This window comes from Mustela nigripes, chromosome 7, assembly GCF_022355385.1.
Source record: "Mustela nigripes isolate SB6536 chromosome 7, MUSNIG.SB6536, whole genome shotgun sequence".
Lineage (NCBI taxonomy): Eukaryota > Metazoa > Chordata > Mammalia > Carnivora > Mustelidae > Mustela > Mustela nigripes.
Genome location: NC_081563.1, coordinates 591,239 through 613,741, shown reverse-complemented (window position 1 = coordinate 613,741; position 22,503 = coordinate 591,239). Strand labels below are relative to the sequence as shown.

At 61.5% G+C, this 22,503-nt stretch overlaps 2 protein-coding genes across 14 annotated transcripts in view; both read left to right on the top strand.

Annotated features, from left to right (window-relative positions):
• Positions 1 to 9,184, top strand: part of MYT1L (myelin transcription factor 1 like) — a 390,720-nt gene extending 381,536 nt beyond the window's left edge. For 10 of the 12 annotated variants that reach the window (XM_059405073.1, XM_059405070.1, XM_059405071.1 and 7 more), the window contains 3 exons: positions 2,134 to 2,243; positions 5,870 to 6,013; positions 6,336 to 9,184. In XM_059405073.1, the coding sequence (XP_059261056.1) occupies positions 2,134 to 2,243; positions 5,870 to 6,013; positions 6,336 to 6,476 (395 nt within the window). In that variant the 3' untranslated portion in view covers positions 6,477 to 9,184. The remainder of the gene's footprint in view (positions 1 to 2,133; positions 2,244 to 5,869; positions 6,014 to 6,335) is intronic. The other 2 variants (XM_059405078.1, XM_059405075.1) reach the window with 1 other exon arrangement.
• A 10,772-nt stretch (positions 9,185 to 19,956) lies between these two features.
• Positions 19,957 to 22,503, top strand: part of PXDN (peroxidasin) — a 68,247-nt gene continuing 65,700 nt past the window's right edge. The window contains exon 1 of one of the 2 annotated variants that reach the window (XM_059405065.1): positions 19,957 to 20,218. In XM_059405065.1, the coding sequence (XP_059261048.1) occupies positions 20,019 to 20,218 (200 nt within the window). In that variant the 5' untranslated portion in view covers positions 19,957 to 20,018. The remainder of the gene's footprint in view (positions 20,219 to 22,503) is intronic. The other variant, XM_059405066.1, reaches the window with a different exon arrangement.

The window sequence follows — 22,503 nt, the reverse complement described above, 5'->3', positions numbered from 1 at the left end:
GGATGGAGCACATCCAGCAGCCCGGCAGAGATGACCCACAACGCCCCCCACCGGTCTCTGGCTTTGGGGTGACCTGGCGATCTCCAAACCGCCCCTCCCGAAACAAGGTGTTTGGTCTGGGATTCCACGCATCCACGGCCGGCACCCACACACTCGCCTGGTGCTGGGACCCGGCAGGCGTGCAGCGCCGCCATCACCTTTTGCGTCAGGGAGCGACCGAAACCAAATGTCCCGACGGGACGACACGGAGCGTCCAGAGCAGGCGGTCCCTGGAGGAGCCTCCCCAGCCTCCCGCGCAGGATCCCCCGCCGCGGCCTTGGCAAGCCGCAGCGCGTCTGCTCCTGACACGCATGGCCACCGTCCGCGGATACAAGTCCACGCTCTTCTCTGACGTCTGTAGGAAACGGGTCCGTCTGCCGCTCGCTCTCCCGTGGGCAGCGCGTCCGTGTGCGCCGCGGTTAGCAACCCCCGGGGGCTTCTGAGCGAATGAGGAGCGGCGTCTGTCAGAGGAGCGTGGCCCCGGGCGGGCCGCCAGACCTCGGGGCGGGGGCAGGCAGGACAGGCGCCGGGGCTTCCAGAGGCCGAGACCGCACAGCGCGCCGATGCAGGTCCGGTGTCAACGGAGACTCACGCACGCGGCGGAGGCAGACAGTCTAGGGTCGTTCGGCCTGAAAACCCGAGGAGGGATGACATGAAGAACCCGCTGGGAAGTGGGGTCCAGCACGGCCGGGCTCGGGGCCACACGGGAAACGGCGGCTGTGCCTGGACCGTTTGCAGCTTCGAGGACCGCGTGGCGAGGCCCACTGGGGGCAAAGGCTTAGGAATCTGCACCCTCAGGCCTCAGCTGTGGCAGTGATGTCATAGCCACCCCCCCTCCTGGCACAGGTGTCCCGCCTTCCTGGTGTCACGGAACTCGCTCAGCCCGATTCCCAAAGGCAGGAAACTGCCGCCGCCTCGTGGTCACAGGCCGGAAGGGAACAGTGAAACAGTGCGTCCCCGAGGAAGGGCTCGCCCCATCGCTGGAGGACTTCCTGGGAGCTGAGAACCGCTTCTGAGGAGGCAGCTGATGGCGACTCCTGTGCCGGGGACACGGCACCCAGGGCCTCTGTGATGGGCCACGAGACCCAGGCTTGGAGTCGGCGGGGGGGGCGGGCACAGCCATTTCCTCTGGGCGGGAGGATGAGGGGGGCTTGGCGGGCTCAGGGCCCGTGTGTCCCCAGGGGGCTCTCTGGGGGACATTCAGCAGGAAGGACCCGCTCACCTGGCCCCTGCAGGGTCTGGGTCTTGGGCCTTCCCTCCCAGTGGCCGCACCCCTTCTGTCTGCAGAGCCAAAAAGGGCGTCTGCCTAGGCTCTGTGCCTGTCCCATGGTTTCACAGGAGCGTCCCCGCTGCGCCCTGTGACCTGCATCCCGGCTTGTCAAGGGTGGTGGCTCCGCGGACGTCCTGCTCTTCCCTGAGTAACTTCTGCCGCGTGAGACCCGATGGCCAAAATGACCCTGGGTCCGAATCTTTCCCTCCCGGCGTGTCCTACTGCCAGCAAGCAGCCTGGCCGCCTGGCGAGGCCCCCGGGGCACACAGAGGCTGCCACCACCCTACCGGTGTCAGTAGAAACACGTTTCCACGTTCAAACGGCGGAGGAGTTTGCATCAGTGAGAAGTCCTCCATGCGGAGACCCCTTCGGAAGACACCTAAAACCCGCCGCCGCTGCCACAGTCTTCCCTGCAGTGTGGGCGGAGGTGGCCCTGAGCACGCGCGGTGTCGGGGGACTGACACCCCCCGCCAGTGGCAGCAGAAAGACAGACAGACAGGGAACAGAACCAGGAGGCAGGTGCTGGGCTGCAGCAGGTCCCCACCTGCAGCACGGAGCCGCTCGGGGCCGGGACTCTGGTGGGCCGTCCCGGGAGACCTCACCCTGGCCTGCCGGCGCTCGGCCGTCTCCTCCACGGTCCGGGGCCGTGATCACGAGGAGGGCAGTGGGAGGGATGCACGGACACACAAATTGTCACTGTTACTTTTTTTGAAATCCAAGAATATATTTTTTCCAGCACATTCACTCCCAAATACAGAAGAGCAAGGAGAAGTAGCTCCGTGCTCGGGTGCGGTAGCCGTAACTCAGCCCCGTCCCCCGTGCAGGCATAGAGAATGACGAAGAGATCAAGCAGCTGGACGAAGAGATCAAGGAGCTGAACGAGTCCAACTCCCAGATGGAGGCCGACATGATCAAACTGAGAACTCAGGTAACAGTGTTTGAAGCCCCCGACGGCAGCCGTACGTGCTGGCCCGGGCCCTGCCAGCCGTCGGCCTCAGGCCTCTCCTGGCTCCCTGTCCCCCTGCCCCCTGCACCTCACAGCCCACATCCTGCTCGCTGGCTGAGGCCAGGGGCTGGGCGGCAGAATGCCGGGTGCTCTGTGGCCACTGCCGCCGGGTTCGCACTGTGCACACGTTCGCGAAATGCCGTCGGTAAGCAGTGCTGCAAACACAAGTCGCCCATCCCTGCATGTGAGCTGCCTTCCTCCCCGGACACAGCAGGCGCTAATGCCCTGTGGTCACTGCCTTAGAAAGAGAGCTGACATTCCCCAGACAAGGGCAGGCCAGCCCCCGGGGAAGGGTGGAATATTGCGTGCTCCTGCAGGGGCCTGGCCCACGTGTCCAGGGACGGCGGGGCGGTGGGGGGGCAGCCTTTACGAAGCACCTACTGGGTGCCTGAGTGTGGGACTGCGGTGCATAGTCCTACTGTGTGCTCACCATGGCGAGCCAGATAAGCACCCTCTCCCTCGTATTATACACGTGGTAACTCCTTCAGCTAAGCCAAGGTGGACGGCCAAGCTGCTGCCTCTCAGTCTCCCATCCCTGAGTCCCATGCAGTGCCCCAGGCTCCCTGGCACCTTTCCCGGAGCAGCCAAGGATCCCGGTGCCACATGGGCTCTGAGATTAGGCCCTCACGGCACCGCCATCACAGGCACAGGTAAGGCGAGGCACTTCTATCCTGGAAGAAAGAGGGGTCCGTGCGCCCCTCCCTGCAGACCTCTCCTGGCCGCCGACAGTGTGGCTGGCAGGAGTCCAGGTCTGGCCCAGCCTCAGATGCCAGGTCGTGGTCACAGCTCTGCCACGGGCTGGTCCTGTCTGCTGGGCGCCCCAGCTCAGGGAGGCGCATCTCCGGCTGTGTCCCCAGCAGAATGCCTGAAAGGCAGCCTGTGGTGCCTGTGAGTGGGAAGGAAGCCCAGACAGCGGGCGCTCTCTACTGGGAGCGACTGTTCTGGGGGTCGCTCTCACACCCAACTCCTCGCCCACGGCAGCCCTGTTCCGTGCCGGTCGCGGGGTCGGCACGCTCACCTGCCCAAAGGCTCACCTGGCACAGGTGGGAAGTTTCCGTAGCATCTATCCACATGCACGGCTGCGATCAGCCCGTGGCCGGGGCTCTCAGGAGGGGCTGGCCCCGAGAGGACTCCAGGGCCAGCCACACAGACCCCCGGGAGTCCCCATCAGCGGCGACGCATTTCACCGGATTCTGAGAAACACAGCCCCTGGCGTTTAGCCTGCTCACGGGGGCAGCAGCCCTCAGACCTCAGCACGTCCGTCCTCGGCACCCTGAGGCGCAGAGCCCCTCTTCTGTGCAGGTGCCGGGCCGCAGCCTGCCCGGCGCCCACTTCTGACAAAGCGCACTCGTGCCCCCGGGAAAACGAGTCTGCTCCGCGGGGCTCTCCCATCCTGGGACTGGGGTTGCCCTGGGGGCTGCCCCCAGGGTCAGGGGCCCGACCCGAGCTCCCCAGGGGCCCCCAGACGCACTGGCTCCTGTCACCCCCGCCAGCCCCAGTCGCTTCGTCCCCGTGTAGGTCGCCACGGGCCTTACATGGCTTTTTGACATCGACGTGAATACGTGCTTCTCCAGACATCGGCTCACCTTAATGTCAAAAGTGAATTTTAAGCGTTGCTGTGTGTTCTCGCTGTCCTGGCTGACGTCCCTCTGGGGACTGCCCTTCTCTGACAGGCCAGTGTCTTCAAGGGACGGGAGGGTGCTGGGCTGTGTGGTTCCCAGGGCCAGAAGGGCGCAGCAGGTCAGGATGGACAGGCAGGGGTGAGCCCCTGGGACGCAGTGTCAGCTCCGCGGCAGAGTGCTCCCGCCCGTTCCCGCAGCCCCTGGCAGGCACAAGGCGCCCAAGGACAACAAGGCTGTGGCCTCCATAGCCCACTTACCGGTCAGCCGCGGAGCACCTCTGCCTTCTAACCCCTGGCACCCCACTTATCTCAGAAAGTGCTGGAAGGTTGAGGTCTTGAAGCAGGGCTTTCTGCGGCCTCTGCGGCCCTCACTCCAGTCCGGGGGCAGAGCCCACAGGGCAGGACCTTCCTTCACAGACACCTTCTACCAGAGCCGGCGCGGACCTGTCTAACGGCATTGCCGCAACAGCCAAACCCATGATGGCTCTAGCAGAGATTAGAGAGGACAGCATCTCCCTCCTCCACTTCCACAACCCCTCCCCGAGCAGGAGCAGGGTGAGCCCTGTGCTCTCGCTGCTGGGGTCAGGGAGACAGGGCCCGGGGGCAGGGAGACAAGGCCTGGGGGCGGGGAGACAGGGCCCGGGGGCAGGGAGACAGGGGCTGGGGGCCAATCCAGGAGGTTTCGGGGTATCTCACTATAGTTGGGACCCTGGCTGGAACAGAAATGCGGAATGACCTGTGTCTTCTTGAGGCAAACACTGTGCACGCCTCTCCAGGAGTTGCTCTTGGGACAAGGATTGTCATTTCTGTTTTTGAGAACAACCCAGAACAACCCACTGCCTCACCTAGCCCAAGTGAAGCCAGCAGCACCCCACTGAGCCCCACATCTTGGCCCCTGAGAAAGCACCAGGCAGGGGATCCCATCCATGAGAGTCGGGGTTGGGGGCTGACGAGGTTCAGGTAACTCAGGTGAAAGGCAGCTTCCTGGGAGGGACTGGGTTTACTTCTCCATTTCCCGGGCCCTAATGGTGTCCTCGGTCCCCACACCCAGTAGGCTGTGTCCTGGCTGTGTGTTTGCTCCCTGAGGCCCAGGCAAGTCAGGGCAGCTCCCCTTCAGCTGCCCTGAGCACCGGGCTGTCAGCCCTGGTCACCGGGCTGCAGGGGGGCAGGACAGCTAGATTCCCTCTGGCCAATACCAGGAAGCCAAGGAGGCCCGCCTGGAGGCAGGTATGAGGCCGGTCCTCACCTGCAGATAAAGAGGGCATCATCAGAGGACCCGCAGGGACCGGCCGGCCACAGACATGAACACAGGGCTCTGGGCACCTGTGACCTAGACGGTGACCCGCCTCCCAAGTGAACTACAGTTCGGGACTTAGTGGCGGCAGATTTAGATCTGGGCTGGAGGGAGTTGGCCTCGACCAGGGGTCACAGTGGTGGACAGGGAGGTCAGCCTCTGACAGGCCAGATGGCAGAACTGGTGAACGTTGAGTAATAGTGGACAGGGCCGGGAGCCGCTCCCCAGAAAGACGAGCCCCACTGTCCAGTTACCGACCTTTCCATGGAATGAATCAAAGCGTAAACACCAAACCCTTCAAATGATCAGCTCTGGCCGAGGAAGTCTTTTCTTTTTTCTTTTTTTTTTTTTTTTTTAAGATTTTATTTACTTATATGATGGACAGAGATCACGAATAGGCAGAGAGGCAGGCAGAGAGAGAGGAGGAAGCAGGCTCCCCGCTGAGCCGAGAGCCCGATGCGGGGCTCGATCCCAGGACCCTGAGATCATGACCCAAGCCAAAGGCAGAGGCTGAACCCACTGAGCCACCCACGCACCCCGCACGGAAGTCTTTTTGTTCGAGCAGAAAGGTTTTTTTCTTGTCACGGGGACACCGTGTCCCACCTCCTGTTACATGTCCCCCAAATCTGTGCGTTCCAGATCACCACGATGGAGAGCAGCCTGAAGACCATCGAGGAGGAGAACAAAGTGATCGAGCAGCAGAACGAGTCTCTTCTCCACGAGCTGGCCAACCTGAGCCAGTCCTTAATTCATAGTCTAGCTAATATCCAGCTGCCACACATGGTAAGTGACTAGGGGCGCGACGCCGGGCGCCTGGCGGCCCCCCGCACTGCACGGCGTGAGGTAGATGTCCGTCTCTGTGTCCCTGGCTCTCCACACTGTGGGTGGCTGCGGTCACTGCCCCAGACGGCACCGCTGAGCGCTGGAGGTGTCGGGGGGGCAGGGCCCCTGCACTCCGTGGGGTGAATTCCGCTCTCGGCCCTAGTAGGGCCGTGTCCGTAGCGTAAAGACAGCGGCATCCTGCTGTGATGCCCTTTTGTGCTGATGTGCATTTCCTATTAAGAAAATGAAAGTTGTGTATGAACCACTATCTAATATCTCGTAGGATCCAATCAATGAACAAAACTTTGATGCGTACGTGACTACTTTGACGGACATGTATACAAATCAAGACCGTTATCAGAGCCCAGAAAATAAAGCCCTTCTGGAAAACATAAAGCACGCTGTCCGAGGAATCCAGGTGTGACCGTCTGCGAGAGGCGGGGTCTCGCTTGCACGGGGCCCCGGGATCCGCGCTGCCAGACGCACCGCGAGTGTCAGATTCTCATTTCTGTTCGAAACAGTGTCATGCTTACGAGACTTCATGATGATTTTCTGTCTTGCTTTAAAGATAGTTCCCCGCAGAATAGTTTTTGGATACATTCCCATTTTGTACGTTTTCATATGCGCTGACGTAGTGTGACGTTTCTAGCTGCTAATCTCTGCACACCTGGGGGCTGTGTGTTTCTGAAGAGGTGAGCCCATCACAATAAATAGAGTGTCAATTCTTTTTAATGCTTTAGTGATTCAATGTTTTAGTATTTTGAACTGAAATGGACAAAAACAAACAAAAAACCCCACAGCTTTGAATGATCATGTGGTGGCCTTGCAGCCACTGTGGAAACATCCTCATCTTGCCTCATGTTGGAGGATTTTATGGAATTAAGAAATACATTTTGTGTGCATATTGTTTCATAGCAAGAATCGGTTGCAAAAAAAATGCTTTATTTTTGAACAATGCTTGGAAATATTATGTGATTTTTTTTGTTGTTGTTCGTTTGTTTTAGGAGGATGGTGTATGGTGGGGGCACTAAGTGAGGTTTTTTCCGAGGAAGTGGTATATGGATTCACTGTAAGAGATGAGATAAGTAATTTATTGTAAGACGACATCAAGCCATGGGAATCTGGCAGAAGATTCCAAGCAGCTGAAACAGCACTTTTAAGTTCACTGCTGAGCATTATGTGGTGGGACTCTGGGCACGTCCGCGCAGACAGGGGCTGGTGAGAGGTGGGCCGCGCGGAGATGTCCGTTGCGGGGTCCGTAGACGTTGGAGCAGCCGTCCCCATCTCCCCGAGCGCGTGCTGCCCCTCAAACTGTCCGTCACGGCCATGGCGTGTGTCCCACAGAATCTGTGTGCTCTCCTTTATGTTCAAAACTCATTTAAGAGTGTTTATGCTCCCCCCCCTGCCCCGCTTTTAAAAACGATCACTGTCGTCGTGGCTGTAAATTTCTCTCCCCATCTGGGTGAGGCCCACGGTGCGCCACTCCGTGACCACGGTACACGCCACTCCGTGAGCTACTGCACGCGCTTCCGCGGGGCTGGGGGGCTGAAGGCAGCGCAACGGGACCCCCGGGCCGAGGCTGGCCCGGCCCATCCCCGGCAGTCCCCAGAGCCCGGCAGTCCAGTCCCCAGCAGAGCACGGCGCAGACGACCCTCCTGTTCCGCCTCCCCTGGAGACTGGGTGACCGCGTGGCATAGCCTTGCTGTCTGATCTATCACGACCTACTCTAAGAATGAATGCAATCAGATTTTCAGAGTAATTCTCTACACTTGAGCACTTTTTTGCTTTACACTAGGTCATCTTAGACTCGCCTACACTTGGAGGTTCCATTGTTTTCTTCCAGTGACTGCACTATGTGTACGCGTCCGACCACTTCTGATGGCCGCGTCCCCCACCCCTTCCGAGTAGTCCCTAGGACGGCGTGTTGTGTTTTCTGGTGTTGACTTGAGTTACATGTGACAGCATCTCTTCCTTTCGTGTCTTGATGTTATGCAGGAAGTACAGAAGTACTTTAAAATTTTGTTATGAAAAAAAAAAGATGGGTTTTGTAAAAATTAAAAAAAATATTTTTAGCAGAACAGGACTTACAGGGTCATTGTCCCCACAACGTGCCAGTCGACTATTTGCACTTACCTTGTCCTCTATATCCGTACGGAGGTGTGCAATTCCTGGGGTCAGCGGCCTCGCGAGGCTGGCCCCGACGGAGGAGGGAGCCCGCACGGCTGACCCGACGATGTTGCTCCGGGAGATTACAGGGATCCCACAGCAAACTCTCTGATACAATCCTCGACCTCGGTGTACATATGTGTATAAGTCAGCGTCCGTCCCGGCGGCACTTTATGCGGCTCACTGTACAGACGCTTACCGTTTCCCACGAGGACTTGAATCACGAGCTGGGACAACGAGGTCACCCCCGGGGCTCGGCAGCGGCGTCCCCGAGAGCGCCCCCTCCTGCGCCGCGACGCGTGGTAGCTGCCGTGCTCAGAATTGCCTTTTCGAGAGCTGAAGCCAGGTGCTTCTTGTCCCCTGATGCCCGGGACCCCGTGGGGGGCCTCCCGCAGGGGCCCGCCGGTCCCTTGGGCACGTATGCATTTCCCCCGCCGCGTCGTGTCTCAGCTTTTTGCCGATATAGTAATGCTTTTAGTAGAGTGGTAGATAGTGTCAGTTCCGGACTCTTCGCGTCACCACCGGTGTACAACGGAAAGGGGTTCTAAGCACAAGTCCGCTGCTCATCTAACGTTGGTACATACTCTCAAATCAGAAGTTATCTGTGACGACTATATATAGGGTCACAAAGTGTCACATATTAGAATGCTGACCTTTCACATGGAATTATTGTGAGTCTCAGAGTCTATTTATTCTAACTTATTGTTCATGACCATTTCTAAGTTAATTTAAGTAATCATTTATTAAGACAGAATTTTGTATAAATATTTATTGTGCTCTCTGTGGAACTGAAGTTTCATTTATTTTTGTACGACACGGCATGGGTTGTGGACACTTTGATTTTGCTATAAATGTGTGGAATCACGAGTCGCAGTGACACTTCATTTTTAAATTGTGAACTTTGTACAAATTTTGTCATGCTGGATGTTAACACATCTTACTCTAAATAAAAACGGTGTTGCCACATTTGTAGCACGAGAATCTCTACCCGGGCTCTGCGTCTTCACTTGAGTCGGGAAGCGCTGTGTGGGGCCTGCGCGGCCTCTCGCCCCGGATCTGGGCAGGGGCGCGCCCTCCCTGAAGGCAGGGCGCTGGGAGACGTCCCGGACCCCCGCAGGACTCTGGGAGGCCCCCTGCCCCTCGCTTGTGCGGAGAGTCGCTCTGCCACCTTTGCACGTGGGAAGACGCGTCCCGTCTGGCGGCAGGTCTCTCCCCAGCACAGGGACGTCCTCCAACAGGAGCGCGGGACAGCTCCTGGGTGTGACAGGACGTCTCCCAAGTGGCCGTGTGTCCCCACGCTCCGGCTGAGCCCACGGTGTCCTTTACGGGCCTCCTCTGGTGTCCCGGAGCGGTGCGGCTGCCCTCGGCGCTCACGCCCCTTGTCCGTTGCTCCTGGGCGGCCCCTGGGCCCTCCTCGGTCCGCTGGGGCAGGAAGGCACGTTGGTTTGCAGACCCTGCCTAGGCTGACCCACGTCCTGGGTGCTCGGGGGCCTGAGCGATGTCCCCTCCTGCTTCTGGGGGCCCATGACTGGCCCTGGGTGCCTCATATCCGTTGCTTCCTCCAAGCTGTGAGCAAGGACCACCCTCAAGACTCGAATTCCCAAACGCGACGTACAGCGAATTTCCCACTCCCCTTCATCTGCGCTAGGAAAAGTCACCCTTTAAAATTCCAGAAACACCCTAGTAATAGACACAACCCCCAAAACACAACATTTGAGGAAGAGGCCCGGTCATCTTGGTCAAACCCCAGTGTATCCCCGGCGGGTCCTCTACCTCCCTGAGACTGAAGGCCACCTGGTACCCGCGGCTGGTGCCGTCCGAGATCCTGCGGGTGACGGCTTGGCCAGCCTCATCACGGGGACTAAGGAGAGGGAGGGGCGGCCGCGCTCAGACCTGGGGGCCGCTCTGTTCCAGGCCCTGCCTTTAGGGCCAAGTGGAGTTAAAGCGGAAGGGGGCGGGTCCACGAGGTGCTGTCTGTGACTTAAGTCTGTCAACCTGATTCCCGAGAAATCACTTTCGTCTCAGGGGCAACATGGCAGAGTTGTTCTAAAGGTTTTGGAAAGGAGCTGAGCCGTCATGTCAAAGACATGAAGTTCAAATTTTGACCCAATAATTCTAGAACTCTATCTTAAACTACCCTATACTAACAATTGTGAATGCACATAAATAAAAATAACCCAAAGCCCTCTTTTATTTTCTTTAAAGATTTTATCTATTTATTTGAGAGAGAGAGAGAGCGAGCATCACGGGGCAGCAGTAGGCAGAGGGAGGAGCAGGCTCCCCACTGAGCAGGGAGCCCGACACGGACTCAATCCCAAGACCCTGGGACCATGACCGGAGCTGAAGCCAGATGCTCAACCATCTAAGCCACCCAGGTGCCCCAAAGTCCTGTTTTAGAGGAACGATTAAACAATTGATGATAAATGTACAGAGCCGTTAGAAATGGGTTAAAAGGCCGGTGAATCAGGTGTTTGTGATGCCGTAAGTGGAGAGTGCCCAGAGCAGTATAAAGAGCTCAGCGAGGGGGATCAGCTCTCCTCACTCCCACCCAGCCCCTGCACCGGGGGTCGGCCATGCTAGCCCTGGGGAGCAGCACCCCTGGACTGGGGACAGGAGGCTGACCTCAGCCAGTGAGGGGAGGGGAGGGGCCGGGAAGCCAGAGTGAAAGCGAGTGGTCCGGGCTCCGGGTAAGGACACGAGCCGGTGCAGAGAGTAGAGGCTGCTGTCCTGGGAGGGCCCTTTGCTCTCCTGTTCCTTGTCTACAGCTGTCCTGCTGAACACGGCATAGAAATACCAAAACACTGTTAAATAAATAAAAAGCCTGAGTCTAGTGAGAATTCTAGAAGGTTCTGGAGATCTCCAAGGAGGCTGCGTCGTGCACACAGTCCCATGGGCTTTAAAAGCAGGAGAAGAACACGGAGCAGAGTGTGTTGGAGGGGAAGACACTGCAGGCCAGGCCCCTGGGGACGCCCCCGGGAGGCCCCATCCAGAGCCCGGACTCCTGTCACCTCGAGGACACTCTCGTTTTAGGAAAGTGAGGCTCCCCGTTGCCCAGCCACTCCCTCCGCTCCGCCCCCCCTCAGAGCATCAGGAGCCCCCAGCCAGCAGCCCAGCAGACCCCGGGCTTCCCCCAGGTCCGGCCACGGGCCATCTGGACAGTCCCTGCTCAAGGAAGACTCCGGAGCGGTCCAGGCCCCTCCCTCCCTGACTCACCTCCAGGCGGGTCCCCACAGCACAGTGAGGCGCGCAGGAGGGCCAGGGTCTCAGCAGAAATATTTAAAAATCCATGTTAAGGAAAAAAAAAAATCAAACTTTTATATTTTGTCTATATTTCAATCACCACGACACCCCGAAATAGTTACTGGTCGCTGTCGAGACTCCGAAAAAATGGAAAAGCAGCATTACCGTGACACGAAGCCCATCATAAATGTGGGTAGAATTCAGCCTGCAAAACGACAGCACAGATGTGTCCCTGCCGCCTGCACACCTGTCCCTCCTCCAGGGCCGTGGCCCAGGACGCGGCTCCCACGGCAGCCCCGAGAGCCCCGGCGGGCGCCGACGAGAGCTGGGAAGCACTCCGGGACCCTGTCCTGGCACACCAGGGTCCTCTCTGCTCTCTGACCCCATCCGTCCTCCGCCCCCCTCTGTGCGGCATCGACCGCCCTGGCTCACGTTGCCTCAACACCGCCTTTGGAGCAGGACAGCGAGACAGTTCCGGGCAGGGGCCGGGAGGGGGGAGACACAGCCGTGGCCCTCCTGGGTTCTCGGCCGCGCAGCTGACACACAGCTGAGAACGGGGAAAGCACACGTTGGTTTAATGGAAGTTTTACAAGACCCTGGAGCCTCGCTAAGGAAATGCAGACCCAGGAAGTGGGGAGGCCCGAGTGCTCACAGGGCCCCGGGAGACCCGCGCTGGGGGACACCCTACGTGGCCTCTGGCTAAGACAGTGCCCGGGGCATCTCTCCGGGGAGACTAGGATACCCTTTCCACGGCACCGCCTGGGCTCCTGTCCCTGAGGGCTGCGACCTGCTACAGGGGGAGGTCAGAGGCCCTCCTGGAACCGCTGTCCCCAGATTTCGCCACGTTTAAATACGATGCCCAAAGGCCATGTTTTGTCATAACATGTTCTGAACGTGGAACAGGTGTGTGTGTGGGGGGTGTGAGTGTGTGTGTGGGTGTGGGGGTGGGGGTGGGGGTGGGGGTTGTGTAGTGAGATAAAGACAGAGATTAACATGAAAGACAGGGCAGGGAGGGTGGTGGTGACGAGGAAGCAGGACGGGGCTTAGAGCGGAGAGGCCGAGCCCTAGGGGGTCCTCGCCGCGTGTGCGGTGTGCCCGGTGCCCCAGTGGCTCCCACGCCCGGCCGAGGTCTCGTTCTCGGAGCTGCCGCAGTGGAACGTGCTGCCCACATCCGCTTCGGTTCCTGGGAAGGCGATCAGCTCTCTGGCAGGCCCAGCCCCGCAGACGGACCTCACACCTCCTCACGCCGTGGGCTCCTAGGCCAGAAGGAAGGGGCAGTGGACCCGGGACCCCCAGGCAGCAGCACCTCCGTCCCAGCGCTCTTCAGCACAAGCAGCTGTGGGAAAGCTGGATCGGAGACCCGTGCTGAGACGGAGGCGGACGCCTGCCCGCTGAGGCACCCCTGGGCCGCATGTAAAGCCACATTTATCATTTCCAAATTTTGATAATGCAGACCTCCACTCGGCCCTCGACTAAATCCTGACGCGTGCAAGCTTACTCTTCCGGAAACGTCCATTTCTGGTAAATGCACACCCACTGTTTGGCGATCGAGGGTAAGGGAATAGGAGGGGCAGCCAGGAACGGTCCACCGGGGTCAGAGCAAGGCCGGTGTGTGCTTCCCGCTCCACGCGGGAGGACCCCGTGCCTCGGCGGGAGGGACAGGCCGTGGGAGTTCAATCCTTGGCTAGAATGCCACCCCTTCGGGGCGTCCTGGAGTGAAGCTTCTAGCGGCAGCCGCTAGACACCCTGCGCCTCCCGGACGTCATCTGCCTCCATCCGCCGCCGTGGGAGACCCAGCTTCCTGTCTCACCTTCCGCACAACGTCCTCCAGGTTCGTCAGTGTATTAGGGTGGCTCGGAAACGTGTCCCTGAGAATAGGACACGTGGGCAGAAGGATCTGAACGGTGAGAGGCGCCAAGGGCTGGGACGCCTGCCACGTTCCCCGCGTGCGGGTGTCAGCGGGTCACACTGTCCACTGGAGATTGCTGTGGAGTCAATGCTATGTCCACCCACAGTCCTCTACTGAAAACCTGACCAGTGGGACAGTGTCAGGAGACGAGGGCTTCGGGGCTCACAGGTCACGGGGACGGTGCCCCAGTGACGGTGTTAGTGCCGCATCTGTGTTCCTTCTGGAGGAGGGACCAGGTGGCCCTCTGCAGACAGGGACCTGGGTTCTCTCCAGACGGATCTGGCCGAGCATGGACTTCAGATTCGCAGCCACGGCCTGGGAAGGATACATGGTGTTCCGTGGCTGCCGTGGCCCGCCTTCGCTGTCACAGAAATGCACCATCCTGAGCACTCCGGACCTCCTGCCCCACACAGTGGCCCTTGGCCGCGGCTTTGAGAGCTGACAGGGTTTCGGCAGACAGAACGTCGGTCCAGAAAGTACTCAGGGATCCTGGCCACCAACGGGACTCCCTCAATGCCGTGGCCACAGAAACCCTGGTAAATGAGCCACGGCGGGGGCACGTGAGAGCCGGCGGGAGAAACTGAAGGGACACGAACCGGTACTCTGAGGTCTGGTTTCTCAAACCCGAAGGACGTGAGAGAAAGACAGAAAGGCTTGAACTTCTGGGCCAGAGGGCAGGCCGCATCTTGGCCAAGACATTTGGAGGTCACAGAGGAAAGCCACATCTCGGTCAAGATCTCGTGCTCTGTTTCCATGGATTTCCATACAGCATTTCAGACAGTGTCGGGTCCAATCCACGCAGCTCCCAGGACGAAACCATCAGAAAGGCAAGCAGGATGTGGCGGAGGTGTCCAGTCAGGGCGCAGAGACCTTCAGGCCCGGGGCCCGTGTTCGCAGTGTCTGTCTGCAGACCAGCCGTCCCGTGTCCTCGCCGTGCCCGGGGTGAGGTGCCCAGTGCCAGGCTGGCCGGGGAGGGGAGGCCAGATGTGAGGCTTCAGGAGGGGCCGGTCGCCGTTCGCACTGTCCTAGCCTGGCTCTGCTGCCTTGTGGTTTGGGTATGAAATCACGGCATTTCTTTGTCATGACAACGGCTCTGACCCTAGGAGGCCGTGTCCTCCAGAGCACTCACGGCCCTTCCCGCCAGCGGGAGACTCATGGCTGGAGCTTGGAATGTGGAATCGCTTCGCACACAGGAGGCCTGAACCCCCTTTCCAAAGCCAGTGGGTGTTGCCTCGCCTTAGTGGGGAAGTGAGCATCACTCCTGAGAGAGGCCAGGCTGGGGGAGAGGAACGCGGTCCCTGGGTCCCTCTGCGGGCGGTGCCGACCGCATGAGCACACGGCCTGCGTCCTCTGTGCTCGTGCTTCCGTCCCAGGGACGGGGACCTCCTGACCGCCGTTTGCTCTGCTTGCGGAGGGGCAGCGAGGGGCTGTGCATCGGAGGTGGGCTTGGAAACAGGTTGCCCGGCACCCGGCCTGTGCAGCCAGCAGGAGGGGGTCCCGCGGGAGAAGGCTGTGGACAGCCGGGGAAGGGGCCCTCGTGGCTGCACCCCCACTGACGCGGGCACCTTCGGGACCTGTGGGGCTGGGCCTGGGCGCCCTCGGGGCTGTCAGCCCTCCGGAACAGCCTCCTGCCTCCATGCCGGCTGGCTCCGTCCACAGTTGCTGCCTCTCCAGGCAGGAGCTGAGCCTCGGAAGCCGGGGCGCAGCCGCATGTGGCCACCGGCAACGTGCACAGAGACCTTGGAAGTCAGGCTGAGCTCCCCAGGGAGGGCCCTGGAATTTTCTCATGAAGTGAGCCCCCTGGCTCCTTCGCAGGGTGGAGTGCACACCCACGCCGAGCTCCCTGAGCTCCCGTTCCCTGGCTGGGCTGACCTTCCCCTTCCTGGGGGGCTGGGTAACGGGAGGCTTGTTTACAGGGACTGTGTGCAGACTTGGAGATTAGGAAGCATTAGTCAGCCGGCTGCAGCCGCTAGGGCCAGCCAGCCAGCCCACGCTATTGTTCCGAAAGTGCTTAACTTATTAGAAGGGATTACGGGCATCTTTGGCAAGAGCTAATGATTCACCTGCGTTAGCCCAGCACATGCTCAGCGAGGCTCAGTGCTCTTCTGGTTGGGAGTGAAATGGGAGGTGCCGACTCCTCAGGGCTCTGCCCTTCCCTCGAGGGAAGCAAGAACCCCCCCACCCCAGGCGGCTCACAGAGACTGGGGATTTTACGCAAAGCGCCCCCTCTTGCAGAGGCTTAGAATTTCCGCGCTTCTCAAGGCCTGTTTCCCTTTGCTGCCCCCTCAGCCTGGGAAAGTGGATGCCCTCCTCCCGGGGGCGGGGCGTCAAGCGTCCTCTCTAGGGGAGCCCCATGACCTGGTCAGGGACATCTGGGTAAGGTTCTCTGAGCTTCAGACAAAGGGCTTCTTATCTAGAGTTAGAAACTTGCCCAGCAAACCAATGTGGTCTGTTTTCACCAGGCCGGCAAGTTGGGCCGCAGGCACCAGAGAAGGGCTGGGGGCGGTGAGGGCTTCCCAAGGTGGCAGTGGGGCCAGGATGGAGGCGGAAAGTCGTGCAGTGGAGGTTTTGCAGGCCTTCTCCGGAGAGAAGGGATGGACTGTGGTGCTGAGTTATTCGTGACCCCTGTGGGCCATGCACGTGTCCCATGACTTAGGTCCCCTTCCGTCTGGGTGCTCACGGGGAAGCTTGTGTTTGCCCCAGACTGTGGGTTTCTCGGGAAGGGGGGCCACCCAGGGGCTTCGGTCACTCGCTACACGGGCTCGGTCCTCACCAGCCTTCTCCAGCCCTCACGCCCCAAGTGGAGAGTCACAGAGACCCCAGAGGGCCTGCGTCTGCTGCTGGGCGGGTTACAGGTCTGGGTTACCCAACCCCCTGCCTTCCAACGTCTGGGAATGGGGTGGAGATGGTCACGGTGTGGGTCTTCACGCCCCGTGGTTCTTTTAGGGTCCCTTAGCCGGCCTCAGACAGGCTGGCTCACCTCACCTCTCCAGGCTCAGCCGTCATCCCTTCTCCCAGAACGACAAACATAGGGGCCCGGGAAGACCCCCCGCACGTGTGTCGATAGGCTGGGCGGGCGCCTGCTGCGTGTGCCCAGGGCCTGGGTCATGGTCCCCAGTTGGGACTCTCTGCTGCCAGACCCCGTCCGGCGGGCGCAAGGAGAGCCGCCGCGGTCTGAGAAAAACCCTGAGTTCACGCGTGGCTCGACCTACACAGACACCTGAGCTACGTGGATTTTACGGACATTCCTCAGGGGCAACTAGAACTCGACCCTCCAAGCAAAGAGGCTTGTTAAGATTTCTCCTGCCGGGCGCCTGGGGGGGCTCAGCGGGTGAGGCCTCTGCCTTCGGCTCAGGTCATGGTCTCAGGGTCCTGGGATCCAGCCCCGCATCCGGCTCTCTGCACCTGCTTCCCCCCTGCCTCTCTGCCTCCTTGTGATCTCTCTATCAATAAATAAAATCTTTAAAAAAGAAAAAATTTCTCTCTCCTTGACCGTTGGCAAGGTGTGGGATGCCTGGGCAGGGCCGGGGAGAGGCAGGGCTGCTGTGAGACGGCGCCGCACCCTAGAGCATCCCATTCACGTGCCCCTGGCCTTCTCGGTGGAGGCCAGCGCCCTAGCCTCGCCTTCGAGCCCCTCAGCCACGCCACACGCCCTCATTTTGGGGCTCTGACCAGCCCGCGTGCCAGGCACCTTCCCTGCTGCGGCTCACGACGGCTTACGAGGGAGACGGGCCCTGCGACGCGACCACAGAACTTGATTCCATCCCTGCCCTGCTGCCTCTGACCCCTGAACCTCGGACTCGCTGGGAGCTCAGAACGTGACCTTGCCTGGGAGAGGTCAGCTGTGGGGACGAAGCGCTGCTGGGAAGAGATGGCGGGCACGGCTGGCAGCCGAGCCTGGAAGAGGGAAGGGCCACCGGAGGCACAGACACAGGGAGCACTGAGAAGGGCCCTGGGCAGAGGCGGGAGGGCCAGGAGCACCAAGGGTACTGAAGAGATGCCGGTGGCAGATTCTGTCCTGGAGCCGCCAGGAGGACCCCACGCAGCTGATGCCTTGCTGGCGGGCTCTGGGCCTCCAGGACGAAGCCACCAGACTCGCGCTGACCGGGGAAGGTCTGAGGGTGGCTGCAGCTGGTGGAGCGGTTGGGGGCTGGGCGGGTGCACAGGGCCCACCAGGGGAGGGATTCCCAGGAGGGGCGTGCAGGTTGCTGAGGGAGGCCCTAGCCTCAGGCACAGCCAGGTTCTGCAAGGCGCTGACTCATCGTCTGGGAATGGCCCCACGGCGGCCTTCCAGCCTTCCAGACTCCCAGACTCCGGGGCCCACCCAGACCCCAGGAAGCCTCCCGGGCAAGGAGCGGGCTCAGCCCACTGGGCTCTTGCACAGCACTGGGTGCAGACGGCCCCTGCACTTCTCATCCCGCTGCCTCCTGTCGCAGAAGGGGAAACGGTGACCCAGGAGAGACACGAGGGGCGAGGAGTGTGAGGCTGCCTGGGCCTGGTCCAAACCCCGCACCCTGCTCCACGCACATCCTCGAGGACAGCCCCGTCTGCCAGGGAGACAGGCAGGCAGACCGATGTCATCACTACTCTGGGAAGGGGTGGCAGGAAATACAAGCGGCCGACTTGGGGGGGACCCTGTGGGCACGGACAAGGGTGGCTCTCAGGAGTGGGAGCAGCTGGCCGAGTCGGGGAGACACTGGCCCTGACCCCACACCCCAGCTCCACAGCCTCAAGGCCAGGGCCAGCCCTGGCTGGGGAGGGCTGCGGCATGGAGGGCTGGCTCAGCTTCCCGAACTGCCAGGCGACAGGCCCCGGGTGGGCCCAGTCTTCAGAGAACAGCCCCCTAGCAGAGGAGCCCTGCCGGACGCCCGAACAGTTAACCCCACCGCGGGCAGGGACCGAGCTGCGGAACGGAGAAGCTCACAGGGTGTACGTACAGGGCGTGTTGGATGCCCCACACACCGGGGCGCCAAAGCTGTTTTGCGAACCATCGCCTTTGCCCACTTACATCCGAAGTCTGGACTGGGAAGGGGAGGGGTCGGCACTGTGACATAGTCTCTGTCCCCTGCAGGGGGGATGGGCCAGAAGGCCCAGAAGACAGGGTCCCCGGGAGGGAGGATCTCTGGTGATGGGGGCTGTGGGCTGGCGGGGGCGGGGACGGCCAGCGGCTGAGGAGAGCGAGGTCGGGAGAGCAGGCGCCTCCGCAAGGAGCACCACCTGCGACTGAGTTCACGGCTCCACAAAGTGGGCGGAGGACAAGGGTGGGGACAGCTTCCAGGCCGGAGTTTTGGGAAAGCAGTTTGGAGGATCGAATTCGTGATTCAGGAGGAAAAACACACGTTCAGGGAGAGTCAGGTTTCGTGTGGGGCGATCAGGTGGGGGCCTGTAGACCGCGCGGTGCGCGGAGGCAGGAGTGTCCAGCGCGGGACGCTTGCGCCTGCTTAGAATACAGCACCCTGGGATGGCTTATGCTGGTCCTCGGTGACCAGGAAAGTTGCTCCACGTGGTCGTGGGGACAATGGCCTCGAAGACACGCACAGAAGCCTCGGGACGGCAGTTCAGCTGCCCCCAGATGGGGACCCTGAAAACCGTGTGTCACGCAGGCATGTGCTCATCCGTCCCCAGGAGAGAGCCTGGCCACTCGCCTGTCTCACCCCAACACCCTGCGGTGCACCTGGGTTAGAGTGCCGCACGGTGGACACGTCGCAGACCGGGGCTGGACACTGGTTCTTGGTGATGGCCCTCATCTGTCAGACGCAGGCATTGGGTTCTCGTGGGACTTAGTGGATAACGCGCAGAGCTTTAGAACAGAATTGCAGACGTGTACGTGTGTGACTCGGTGTCCCTCCTCTCCATAGCTTGTCCGGACTGCCGGCGGTGCCGCCCAAGTCCCACTTGGTGGGTCCAGGGCTCTCCTCTGGGTGTCCTCCAGGGAGGGAGCTAAAGGGTCCTGAGCGAGGTCCACCTGGCCCCGACCTGAACCCAGGACTTGACACAATGTCCTCTGTGCTCCAAACAGTGCCCTGGGGCCAGCAGGGGCAGAAAGCAGGTCTCAGGGCACAGGCAGGGGCCCGACTGGCCGGCTTCAGTCCTGTCGCCACTTGTGTGTGTTCAGAGCGAACGGAGGGGAGGCTGCTAGACGGAAAGGGATGAGAGAGCGAGAGAGGGAGAGGTAGAGCGCGGGGGACAGGGAGAGGGAGTGAGAGGCCCCTTGGAACCGTGCCTGGAACAAAGTGAGCACTTGAACCCACCAAAACCCCGACCCTCTCTCTGCACACACGCGGAGAGCGCAGCTGGCGGGGCGAGATGGGAGGCCTCCAGCTCCCAAGTGCAGACCCGGACTTGTCCCCGGAAGCCCCAGCGACCCTCGGCACCAGGGAGCCTCCAGAGAGGGCTGCCCGGCCGCCCCTAAGCAGGGACGCGGTTGCGGCCGCTTCACGCCAAGCCTGAGGTCCCGCCCCGCCCCGCCCCAGCCCTCGGGGAGGGTGCGAAGGGAGGAGCCGCGCGCATGTGCACAGCTGGCGCCCCCCCCCCACCGCCCCCAGCACACAGCTGGGACGTGGGCCGTGCGGGCGGGCGCAGTCCGGAGCCCGCAGGGTCGCGCCGGGCCCCGCCGGTCCTCTCGCGTCCGAGCGTCGCGCGCCCAGGGCCATGGCCGTGCGACCCGCGGGCCCCGCGCGCCGCTGCCTGCTGGCGCTGGTGCTCTGCTGCGGCTGGGGGGCGCTGGCCACGGTCGCCCCGAAGTCGGGCGCCGGCTGTCCGAGCCGCTGCCTGTGCTTCCGCACCACCGTGCGCTGCATGCATCTGCTGCTGGAGGCCGTGCCCGCCGTGGCGCCGCAGACCTCCATCCTGTGAGTGCGGCGGGGCGCGCGGCCCGGGTCGGGGGGTGGGGGGACCCGGGCGGGGGACCAGAACGGGTAGGCAGGGCTCTGGGTTTGGGGCTGAGCAGTGGCCCTCGGGCCTTTGTCCGCCTTGGCCCGGGCGCGGAGGGCGGACCTGAGCGCGGGGCGCGCGGCCTCCGGAGCTTCCTTTGTTAGCAGCTCGGAGTCCCCGGCGGGACGGGGGAGCTGTGGGGGCCGCCCGTCCGAGTCCCGCTCGCCGCCCCTGCCCGGCCCCCTCCCTGGGTGTCCGCGCCCCCTCGGCGCCCAGCTCTCCCCGCTCCCGCCCCTCTCCGTCCCCGCCCCGCCCGAACGCGGTGCACGGGTCGCCCCCCTCCTCCGCGCCTCCCCTGCCCGCTCCCTGTCCTGTTGGTTTCCCTTCTCCGCGCCCCCTTCTCCCTCGCGGCCCCTCAGGGACCCGTAGCGGCGCCCTTGTCCCCGCATCCGCTGGGGGCGGAGAGCCTCCTGCCCGGCGGCCCCCGGCTCGAGGGGCGCGCGTCCCGCGGACTTGGACGGTGCCCCAGCGAGCGCGGCCGCCGCGGTGCGGGTCTGCGAGTTCCGGGGCGGCCCCGGTGTGCGCCGAGGGCTCGGGCGCGTTTCCGCCCGGGCGCGCCTCTCACGGGGCTGCCGCCCTCGGCGCCACTTGGCGCTCAAGTGGGTACAAAGTGTCGCGCACTTGGCCTCTGCGCGGCGCAGACACCGCGCGGACCTCGCCCCTCCCCGGAACGCCCCCTCCCCGGAGGCCGACCCCGACCCTCGGCCGCGGCGCAGGCCTAGTGCAGCCTCCAGCGTTCCGGACGCGCCCCTGATGAGGGGCTCTCCAGATCTGTAGAGGCGGGCGCCGGCCGTCTCCGCGTCCTACAGCTGTCCTTCTGGATGCCAAAAATAGTTTCCACTTTTCTTGGCTGAGCCGGACTCCTTTTGGCACCGCCCAAGAGCCTGCAAAAGTTGTAAAATCGTGAGCGAACCATAGGAAGTGGGCGGAGGGCGTTGAACTGTGAGAGCCAGTCCCGGGCGCAGCGCTCCTGGCCGCCGACCGTGCCGCGGGGGCCGCGGGGTCTTTGGCGGGAGCCAGCAGCGCTGTTCTTCAGGGAGAGAGCCGGTTCCTTTCCGGAGGGTCTGTGCGGCCCTGGCCTCCACGGGGGCAGCGCTGAAGCCGGGGGCTGCAGGCGGCGCAGCTGGGGTTGTCGGACTGGGAGAATTTCCTCCCTGAGTCGCCGTAGAAAGCTGGACCCCGACGAAGCCGCTTTTCACATCTGGCGGGTGCTGGGCTTTGCCGCCACATCTTAATTGTTTTTAAAAAGAGCCGGACTCCAAGTTAGGAGGGTTGCAGAACCAAAACGGGGTCTTCGGCCTACCCTGCCTGGCGCAATTCGCCACAGAGACCTCAGGTGTTTCTAAAATAGCCCAGGGCAAGCCCGGAAAGTGACAAAGTGACCTCGTGGTGAGCCCGCAGGGTTTCCAGACGGCTTTCATTGACATCAGCTTTACCTTCTGTCTGCACGGATTTTGTAGTTTCAGAAATGTTTTTTTTTAAAGATTTTATTTACTTATTTGACAGAGATCACAGGCAGAGAGACAGGCAGAAAGAGAGGGGGAAGCAGGCTCCCTGCAGAGCAGAGAGCCCAGAGCCCCATGTGGGGCTCGATCCCAGGACTCTGGGATCATAACTTCAGTGGAAGGCAGAGACTTAACCCGCTGAGCCACCCAGGCGTCCCCAGAAATGATTTGAAAAGACCTTGCTTAGTCTCATGGAGTCCTTGAGGCAGACCAAACGCAGGCTCTGCCGACCAAGTCCCTTGCACAAGGAAGCCAGCTTGCACAGATTATCGGTGAAATGAGCACACACCCACTTTGCCACTCTGCAAACCAAGGTCCAGAAGAGGCTGCCAGTGGAGACCCTGGGACCCGGCTGGGGCCCAGTCCCGCTGTGATAGGTTCCCTAGGGGGACATTTTGCAGGTCACTGGACCCTGGACAGAGGTCACAGGAGCCAGGGTAGTCATGGTGAGGGCACAGGCTTTGGGAAACTGAGGGGACAGTCCAGACGGGAGCCCCTGGCGGGCATGCAGGACACGAAGAGGACTGCGGCCCAGTTCGTCGGTCCCGGTGGGGGCATGGTAGGTGCTGTCACGTGACAGACTGCTCCTGCAGAAATCTTTAATTTTCCCTTGTGGCTTGTCTCCCAGATCCCTGCTCTCATACACCATGACTTTTTCCCCCCTATTTTTAAAGAAATGACTTGGTAGAAATTGGGAA